Source organism: Trypanosoma cruzi, genomic scaffold (assembly GCF_000209065.1).
Source record: "Trypanosoma cruzi strain CL Brener 1047053516673 genomic scaffold, whole genome shotgun sequence".
In the NCBI taxonomy this organism is placed as follows: Eukaryota; Euglenozoa; class Kinetoplastea; order Trypanosomatida; family Trypanosomatidae; genus Trypanosoma; species Trypanosoma cruzi.
This window is the reverse complement of record NW_001849214.1, coordinates 1-10,265: the sequence shown is the minus strand read 5'-3', so window position 1 is coordinate 10,265 and position 10,265 is coordinate 1. Positions and strand designations below refer to the sequence as shown.

The following is a 10,265-nucleotide window of genomic DNA, read 5'->3' as shown; positions in this document are numbered from 1 at the left end:
CAAAGGCAACATTGAAAAGCAAAAACATTGAAAGAATCAACAAACAGCAAAACATTAAAAAATTAATAAAAACGGCGGCATAAAAAAGAGCGAGGAAAGCGGCACGTATTCTCCGTGAGGAGTCGCAAATCCACACTCTGTGGCTCAGAAGACTGCCACCCCCCAAACACAATCCCAGAAGCAGCAACACACAAGACAAGACACAAACACGCACGGTATTGTTGCCGCTCAAGTCACGCAGTATCAATTTCACGTCGTTGGGAGAGGGCGAGGCGGTCGTCGGGACTCACGCCGCTCCAGACACTGCGAGGTGACTATTTGTAATGGGGATTCATGTCCAGTGGCAATGCGTTGTGCCCATTCATTTCTCTCCGGTAATATCCTCAGCAATGTGCGCTCTGACGCCGTCAACTACTCAAATCTTCTCGGGTGGTGTCGGAGCCACTTCTCTCGTCGGAACGGGGACCCTGTCCTTGAGTGCACGCATCGCAGTGAAATTCAGTAGGCGGCTGTACAGAAAAACGTTCTTCACCGTCACATGAGATTCGTGCCCACCGCACTCCCCAAAGCAAAACCTCAGGACCTCAGGTGGCCTCTGGCCTGTTAACGGCACCTCTTCCTCCCCCAGCAACTCACCATCAACGTCCACAGAGGCCTTGTTGCCTTGCAGCATGAGTGCCACTTGGCATTCTTCCTTCGGCTCCCAAGTGCTGCTCCGTGTTGTTGTCTTGCCTTCGAACGTCGTCTCCCACTTCTTCTTGTGGCTGTACGACAGTTCCACGGTATGATTGGACTCAGTGTCCGCCAAAATCGCGGTCAGTGGAGGAGTGCTCCCACTCGGAGTCACTTCGATGGTCACCGACACCACAAGTGTGAGGTCGCGGCTCAAAGATACATGACGCACTTCATCACCCCGAGTGTTCACGGGCCATATTTCCCTGGACTCAACTCCCGTCACTCGTAACCCATCGTTGTCCTTCACTGCACTTGTCACCGTTGCATTCAAGCAAAGGTACTCGTCGTTCCACTTGTCATCACTGGAAGCACCGGACAAAACTGCCACCAGCCCCGCCGTGGGTATAGATAAGCTGAAGAAAATGTCCTTTTGCGCCAAAGTACTGAGGACGGACCTGACCGCACTCAGTTCCTCCATCAGGCTGAAAAGTGAGATGACACGGCATTCACCGTTGCCCCTCCGTTGTAAAAGATGCAAACTCCCATCCGAGTACAGCAGGTTGCTGGCGAGCGTCCAATTCGCAGCATTGCCCACGACAACCGGTCCAGCAGAAAGCGTGCGGTTGCTGTCCGTGACCCAAAGGCGGAGCGCAGTGGCCCTTTTCTTCCCCGAGGCGTGCCCTCTCTGAGTGTACAGCATGACCTCCCTTTCCTCAATGGTCACGGTGATGAGGGCATCCACACGCAGGCTTTCCTTCTGAGACTCCTGATCGGGCGTTGGCCCACACGCCTGAGAGTGTCCCGATGGCCTCCGTCCACGCTGTCCCCATGTCACGCGACTCCTACACCCTCTGGCCATTCTCGCAGTCAACACTCATGAGAAGTGATCCCTCCCATCCGGTGACGCAGGGGTTAAGGCATTGCGCAGGGGAAATGTCCTCAGAGAGCGTCCAGATACTGCCGTTGTCCGTCAAATACACGATCATGGAGCAAAAGTCTTCTGCTTCATCCTTCGCCGTCAGAGGAAACACAAGCGTGCCATCCTCCATCACAACACCTGAGCCACCGGAAGCAATGAACTCCGTCCACTCACCTTCGTGAGAAGCAGAAGAGATCCGTTTCGGGAGTGGTTTGGGGTCGCCCCATTCGATCCGTCCACTCCGCTTGCCACCCGTGGGATTCGCGACATCACCCACAAACAGTTTCGGCTCCAAGCCGCCCTCTCTCCAGCACCCACCTTCGTAGGACACATCAGAGCCTCCCGCAAGAGGAAACACTCCGTTGCCCTTCGTGATTGTTGTGGGGCGGAGCACAACACCCAAACTCTCCTTTCCCTCCGCTGCCCCAAGCACAGTGTGTGCCCTCCATGTATCTTTTATTGACCTCGCCAACAACAGTGGACCAATCCCACGCAGAGTCGATGCACCCCGCAACCACATCAGAAGAAAAGGGCATAATTAACTGACCAAGTTGATATTCGGCATCCGTGCAACCTTCAAAGAAAGCAGAAATTACTCCACCAGCACTGACGAGAGAGAATGAAGCAAATGAATCCCTCGCCGTAACTGGAGCAATCCCATCCTTCGGCTGCACCAGCGTCGTCTGCGCCACAAATAGATCGACTCCCTGCGGCAACTCAGCATTTATTGAACCACTCATCGCATCATCAATGGGATTCCCCTTCGGCTCGGTGACAGGCGTGGGCCTTCTTTCGGATGGTGTCGGAGCCACATTGATATTTTAAACGTAAGCAAACTCAGGCCTCGTCTCGGACGTGTTGGTCGCCGTGTTGGATGCGGGACTCGGATCGACGGTGTTGGGTCCGTCAGCCGCCGCAGACTGTCGCCAATCCTCGTTCTGACGTGACGGCTCAGCATTAACTTGCGGCGCAGTTGTCCCGCCAGATTTTGTGTCAATAATCTTCCGGGCAGCTGGCCGGATCCTGACAATCTATGGAAACCAAACAAGTCAGGGAAAAAGGTTCGTTAGTTAATTGCTTCAATGTTTTCTTTTCATTCAGTATATAGAATTCTGTGGACCATTAGCATGGTCCTTTGTCCTCAGTTAGGATTTACATATTGTTACTTACGAAGTGGCAGACTTTGGGGTCCTCCAGCCACAAGACCCCGCCGCTCCCCCTCACAAGTTCCACCCCTTCGCCAAGTCCTGAAGTGTAAAAACACGACCGCGTGATATGCCGTCTGCGAGGTTTTCTGCAGACCGCACGTAGACAAAAGTTGCCTGTATTCCGCGAGAGTCCAAAAACTCATATATCCGTTGCAGCTCCCACGTCAAGGCGTGTGATTTTGAGCTGCCTTTATTCGCAGCTCCTTGCAGCGAAGCGTTATCCACCCAAACGTTAGTGGTGGATGGCAAGATGGCGGAAAAGGCCGATAAGGCTAAGCGTACCGCGCATGCCTCGGCCTGCATGATAAGAAAAGGCTTCCTCTCCCATTTCCCCCGGCAATTTTAACGTCGCCGAAGTCTGGAATAAAAACGGCTCCCCATCCATGGAGCGATGCATCCGTGATGATGGCAGCCGATGCCTTTTCCGTGGGCTCGATGATTCGCTTGCGATTGTTCTCGATGCTGTGTCGTAATCTCTCGCCCAAACCAACCGCTGACGGCGGAACGTTCGCCGGGGATGTCTCCAGCACAATCCCCCGGTTAAGTGCGGATAATCGTCGTCGCACTGCCTTGATGAAAAAGTAGTAGTCATATAAACGCGTGCCAAAAATGGCCGTCGCGTACAAAAAGCGTGACGCCACAACCTCCATTTCCGCGATGGTCAAAGAATTCATCGCCGGCATGGCGCGTACAGAGCGGACAAACCTGTCACTCAGTGATACCGTCTGGAGTGTGTGATCAAACTGCACCACAGGAAGGTGTATTGCGTGGCGCCCGATTCGCGTTCTTCCCTATCGTGGCGTGACAACTGTCCGCATTACGAAGCACTTGGGCTTCCCACAATGTCGCGTCGCTTTTCGACTCTGCAATGCGCATATTATCGATCCATACGTCGTCGCACACCGACGGAGGTGCGGCCCAGAGGCGGTGAACCACCGTCGTCACCACCGCAATTGCCGAAGTAATAATCTGGAGAATTTCTGGGCTGGCTTTGTATCCCATTGGGAGCCGTGTCAGCTCCACCAGCGTGCCGTCCTCCACGCGGCATCGAAAGAGATGCCGAGTCTCCCGCGGTGAAGGGACTTGAAAAAAGGATGCCTTAAAGTCCAGGCAGGAAGCGGCCTCAGCCATCACAGGTGGCAAATAATTAGAAATGTGTAAAAGAGGAACATTCGCCTCATAAGGCTCGTCTCTGTTCTTGCCGCGTGGCCACGCGATCCATCGTCGTCGTAAACCGGTGGTTTTCTCCTCCACAACCGAAAAAGGGTATTATCCATCCGCCTGTTATTGTGGACGAAGCGTCCTCGATTATTCCCGCTGCATTCAACAATCGCGCGTCAGCGGTTGGAATACTCCGTGAGCCTTCGCGCGCTTTACCGGAGGAAGACAGAGGGAAAGGGGACCGCCCGACGAGTCCCCAAACTTGCATGAGCCTCTCCAAGGTAGCCGGGTTCAACCGGATCTGGATCCACTCCAGATTCAACACGGGCACGTTGACCTGCTGTAACGGGATGGCGTGTTCATTTTGTGGAGTGGTCGGACGCGTCCTTGTCGCGCGTCTCGTTATTGTAGCAGCATGATTGTGATTAAAATCATGGAAAAAACGCTCCTCCGCTCTTAGCCAGAGTTCCTGCCCTTCCGCCGTTTCTCCCTTCACATCAATGCGATCAATGACGACACCTGGGTCAGCATTGTGGTGTATCTCCCCAAATATCGAACAGTATTCTGGGGAAGGTCGAACGGGTCGACGTGCTTCGCCAACTGCGAGACCACGTGCGGGTCCAAATCGCATGTCTCCACGATTGGAGCAGCGTGCCTCAACGCTCCCCGTTTTATGGAATGCGCCGTGGCATCCCAAGGAGCCAGAGATCGTGTCACCTGTGCAGTCGTAAGCTTCGTAAGCTTTCCGTTTTCTTGAAGTGTCCTGCATAGCTTTATATTGTCGAAGGCGTCCTGCCCTCGTATCCTCACGAACCGCAAGGCGAGGTATGGATCCGCCCTCGCCGTCCTCGGCGCCACGGGCCAATCCAAAACTAAGGCCCCGTCCGACTCCAGTGTGAAATTGTTGGAAGTCAAGGCCGAAACCTCGGACCAACAGCTCGCCGTTATCCACGCAAGTCGTAAGACAACACGTTCCTTCCAATCGGTCCGGCTGCGGATACATTCGTCCACCTCTTTCCTTTGTCGAGGGGCGTGTCTGCTTCGTTTCCGATCGCGACGCTATTTTTTGTAACCCCAGAATCACCATGTCCAGTGGGGTTCGATTCATTTCCAACATGGACCGCAGCATCCTGGCGTACTGCTGTCGGGTCGATGGCGCGACTTCGATTGCCATCAAAAAGACCGCACAACTCTCCTCGTTCATCGGCTGTTCGTGCGTGCGGCAAAAGGTTGTGAATTGCCCCGCGAGGGACATTCCACGCTCCCACGCTCACGGCGCGCACATCTCTCGAGCCACCTCGTTTGCTCTCCTCATATAACTGGCCCAAAGCGGAGCCGCCGGTGTTTCGTTGTACTACAGTCGAGCGTCGTTGAAAGATAAGCTCCATCGCCCTTCCCGACGATTTCGTCGGGCAATTTGAAAGATCGGGTGGAGCGTCGGCGGCGCGGTGCGCTGCCTGTGAGGATTGGTGGGAGGTGGCGGGTTGGATGGAGCTCCCGTCGTCAGCATTCATGAGCGGCGTGCGGCAGCCCTTCTGCCGTTTTTTGATGGACGCCTGTATTGTAAGTAATTCCCTCTCGAACGCACATTGCATGTAGACGCCTTGTGCCCATAGGTATGACAACGTTGGCATCGCACAGTGCGTTGGGTTTCTCGCCGATCGACGAAAAGCTGGGCCGCCCGCGCATAAGCGTCCGTCTGATGAACAGCGGTGTAAAGACGGGCGCGCAGTTTGGAAAGCCGGATGCCGGGATCGGATGCCATCGTGAGCTGCATCCGGAATGTATTCAGTAGGGACCTCCCCAAATTCATCATTCGATCGGTGGGATCCTGTGGCATTCCACCACGCCGATCCACTCGAACAAATTGTCAAAAGCAAGATTAACCTGCTCGTTGTCCTATTTCCAGCATTGGTATGCGCACCGGAAATCGAAAACGACACGCTAACTACAGCACCGTTATGGGCATGATCTCGCGAAATTCCTCCAAGCAGCGGATGGTTCAGGGTTGTTTGGTGTCCAGTGTGTGAACACGCAAACAGACATTGACAGAGAGTGTCTCTGACCACCACCATTCATAATTCGAAACAGAAATTTAGACCACAACGTGTGGTGCAGCAGCCGCTCAAAAACGATCCGCCGACTGCAGCACCCCTGTGGGCATGATCTCGCGAAATTCCTCCAAGCAGCGGATGGTTCAGGGTTGTTTGGTGTCCAGTGTGTGAACACGCAAACAGACATTGACAGAGAGTGCCTCTGACGACCACCATTCATAATTCGAAACAGAAATTTAGACCACAACGTGCAGTGCAGCAGCCGCTCGAAAACGATCCGCCGACTGCAGCACCCCTGTGGGCATGATCTCGCGAAATTCCTCCAAGCAGCGGATAATTCAGGGCTGTTTGGTGTCCAGTGTGTGAACACACAAACAGACATTGACAGAGAGTGTCTCTGACCACCACCATTCATAATTCGAAACAAAAACATAGACCACAGCGTTTGGTGCAGCAGCCGCTCGAAAACGATCCGCCGAGTGCAGCACCCCTGTGGGCATGATCTCGCGAAATTCCTCCAAGCAGCGGATAATCCAGGGTTGTTTGGTGTCCAGTGTGTGAACACGCAAACAGACATTGACAGAGAGTGTCTCTGACTCCCACCATTCATAATTCGAAACAGAAATTTAGACCACAACGTGTGGTGCAGCAGCCGCTCGAAAACGATCCGCCGAGTGCAGCACCCCTGTGGGCATAATCTCGCGAAATTCCTCCAAGCAGCGGATAATTCAGGGCTGTTTGGTGTCCAGTGTGTGAACACACAAACAGACATTGACAGAGAGTGTCTCTGACCACCACCATTCATAATTCGAAACAAAAACATAGACCACAACGTGTGGTGCAGCAGCCGCTCAAAAACGATCCGCCGAGTGCAGCACCCCTGTGGGCAAGATCTCGCGAAATTCCTCCAAGCAGCGGATAATCCAGGGTTGTTTGGTGTCCAGTGTGTGAACACGCAAACAGACATTGACAGAGAGTGTCTCTGACTCCCACCATTCATAATTCGAAACAGAAATTTAGACCACAACGTGTGGTGCAGCAGCCGCTCGAAAACGATCCGCCGAGTGCAGCACCCCTGTGGGCATAATCTCGCGAAATTCCTCCAAGCAGCGGATAATCCAGGGTTGTTTGGTGTCCAGTGTGTGAACACGCAAACAGACATTGACAGAGAGTGTCTCTGACTCCCACCATTCATAATTCGAAACAGAAATTTAGACCACAACGTGTGGTGCAGCAGCCGCTCGAAAACGATCCGCCGAGTGCAGCACCCCTGTGGGCATGATCTCGCGAAATTCCTCCAAGCAGCGGATAATTCAGGGTTGTTTGTTGTCCAGTGTGTGAACACGCAAACAGACATTGACAGAGAGTGTCTCTGACCACCACCATTCATAATTCGAAACAGAAATTTAGACCACAACGTGCAGTGCAGCAGCCGCTCGAAAACGATCCGCCGAGTGCAGCACCCCTGTGGGCATGATCTCGCGAAATTCCTCCAAGCAGCGGATAATCCAGGGTTGTTTGGTGTCCAGTGTGTGAACACGCAAACAGACATTGACAGAGAGTGTCTCTGACTCCCACCATCATTCATAATTCGAAACAAAAATTTAGACCACAGCGTGTGGTGCAGCAGCCGCTCGAAAACGATCCGCCGACTGCAGCACCCCTGTGGGCAAGATCTCGCGAAATTCCTCCAAGCAGCGGATAATCCAGGGTTGTTTGGTGTCCAGTGTGTGAACACGCAAACAGACATTGACAGAGAGTGTCTCTGACCACCACCATTCATAATTCGAAACAAAAACATAGACCACAGCGTGTGGTGCAGCAGCCGCTCGAAAACGATCCGCCGACTGCAGCACCCCTGTGGGCAAGAGCTCGCGAAATTCCTCCAAGCAGCGGATAATCCAGGGTTGTTTGGTGTCCAGTGTGTGAACACGCAAACAGACATTGACAGAGAGTGTCTCTGACTCCCACCATTCATAATTCGAAACAGAAATTTAGACCACAACGTGCAGTGCAGCAGCCACTCGAAAACGATCCGCCGAGTGCAGCACCCCTGTGGGCATGATCTCGCGAAATTCCTCCAAGCAGCGGATAATCCAGGGTTGTTTGGTGTCCAGTGTGTGAACACGCAAACAGACATTGACAGAGAGTGTCTCTGACCACCACCATTCATAATTCGAAACAGAAATTTAGACCACAACGTGTGGTGCAGCAGCCGCTCAAAAACGATCCGCCGAGTGCAGCACCCCTGTGGGCAAGAGCTCGCGAAATTCCTCCAAGCAGCGGATAATTCAGGGCTGTTTGGTGTCCAGTGTGTGAACACGCAAACAGACATTGACAGAGAGTGTCTCTGACTCCCACCATTCATAATTCGAAACAAGAACATAGACCACAACGTGCAGTGCAGCCGCTCGAAAACGATCCGCCGAGTGCAGCACCCCTGTGGGCAAGATCTCGCGAAATTCCTCCAAGCAGCGGATAATCCAGGGTTGTTTGGTGTCCAGTGTGTGAACACGCAAACAGACATTGACAGAGAGTGTCTCTGACCACCACCATTCATAATTCGAAACAGAAATTTAGACCACAACGTGTGGTGCAGCAGCCGCTCGAAAACGATCCGCCGACTGCAGCACCCCTGTGGGCAAGAGCTCGCGAAATTCCTCCAAGCAGCGGATAATCCAGGGTTGTTTGGTGTCCAGTGTGTGAACACGCAAACAGACATTGACAGAGAGTGTCTCTGACCACCACCATTCATAATTCGAAACAGAAATTTAGACCACAACGTGCAGTGCAGCAGCCGCTCGAAAACGATCCGCCGACTGCAGCACCCCTGTGGGCATGATCTCGCGAAATTCCTCCAAGCAGCGGATGGTTCAGGGTTGTTTGGTGTCCAGTGTGTGAACACGCAAACAGACATTGACAGAGAGTGTCTCTGACCACCACCATTCATAATTCGAAACAAAAACATAGACCACAACGTGCAGTGCAGCAGCCGCTCAAAAACGATCCGCCGACTGCAGCACCCCTGTGGGCAAGAGCTCGCGAAATTCCTCCAAGCAGCGGATGGTTCAGGGTTGTTTGGCGTCCAGTGTGTGAACACGCAAACAGACATTGACAGAGAGTGTCTCTGACCACCACCATTCATAATTCGAAACAGAAATTTAGACCACAACGTGTGGTGCAGCAGCCGCTCGAAAACGATCCGCCGAGTGCAGCACCCCTGTGGGCATGATCTCGCGAAATTCCTCCAAGCAGCGGATAATTCAGGGTTGTTTGGTGTCCAGTGTGTGAACACACAAACAGACATTGAAAGAGAGTGCCTCTGACCACCACCATTCATAATTCGAAACAAAAACATAGACCACAACGTGCAGTGCAGCAGCCGCTCGAAAACGATCCGCCGAGTGCAGCACCCCTGTGGGCAAGAGATCGCGAAATTCCTCCAAGCAGCGGATAGTTCAGGGCTGTTTGGTGTCCAGTGTGTGAACACGCAAACAGACATTGACAGAGAGTGCCTCTGACCACCACCATTCATAATTCGAAACAAAAACATAGACCACAACGTGCAGTGCAGCAGCCGCTCGAAAACGATCCGCCGAGTGCAGCACCCCTGTGGGCAAGAGATCGCGAAATTCCTCCAAGCAGCGGATGGTTCAGGGCTGTTTGGTGTCCAGTGTGTGAACACGCAAACAGACATTGACAGAGAGTGTCTCTGACCACCACCATTCATAATTCGAAACAAAAACATAGACCACAACGTGCAGTGCAGCAGCCGCTCGAAAACGATCCGCCGAGTGCAGCACCCCTGTGGGCATGATCTCGCGAAATTCCTCCAAGCAGCGGATGGTTCAGGGCTGTTTGGTGTCCAGTGTGTGAACACGCAAACAGACATTGACAGAGAGTGTCTCTGACCACCACCATTCATAATTCGAAACAAAAACATAGACCACAACGTGCAGTGCAGCAGCCGCTCGAAAACGATCCGCCGAGTGCAGCACCCCTGTGGGCAAGAGATCGCGAAATTCCTCCAAGCAGCGGATGGTTCAGGGCTGTTTGGTGTCCAGTGTGTGAACACGCAAACAGACATTGACAGAGAGTGTCTCTGACCACCACCATTCATAATTCGAAACAAAAACATAGACCACAACGTGCAGTGCAGCAGCCGCTCGAAAACGATCCGCCGAGTGCAGCACCCCTGGGGCAAGAAATGGCGAAATTCCTCCAAGCAGCGGATGGTTCAGGGCTGTT

At 53.1% G+C, this 10,265-nt stretch overlaps 1 protein-coding gene and 1 pseudogene across 1 annotated transcript, besides 3 other annotated features; both read right to left on the bottom strand.

The window, feature by feature from the left end:
- Window positions 1-10,265: a sequence feature (areas not merged during assembly with more than two copies in the genome that could not be assigned to a particular haplotype).
- Window positions 416-2,335, bottom strand: Tc00.1047053510217.70 (annotated as a pseudogene).
- Window positions 2,568-5,907: a mobile genetic element.
- Window positions 2,590-2,808: a mobile genetic element.
- On the bottom strand, window positions 5,923-10,155 carry Tc00.1047053510217.10 (uncharacterized protein; the record flags this gene model as incomplete). The annotated part of the gene is made up of 1 exon (XM_801246.1): window positions 5,923-10,155. The coding sequence occupies one exon, from the start codon at window positions 10,153-10,155 to the stop codon at window positions 5,923-5,925; it is 4,233 nt and encodes a 1,410-aa protein (XP_806339.1).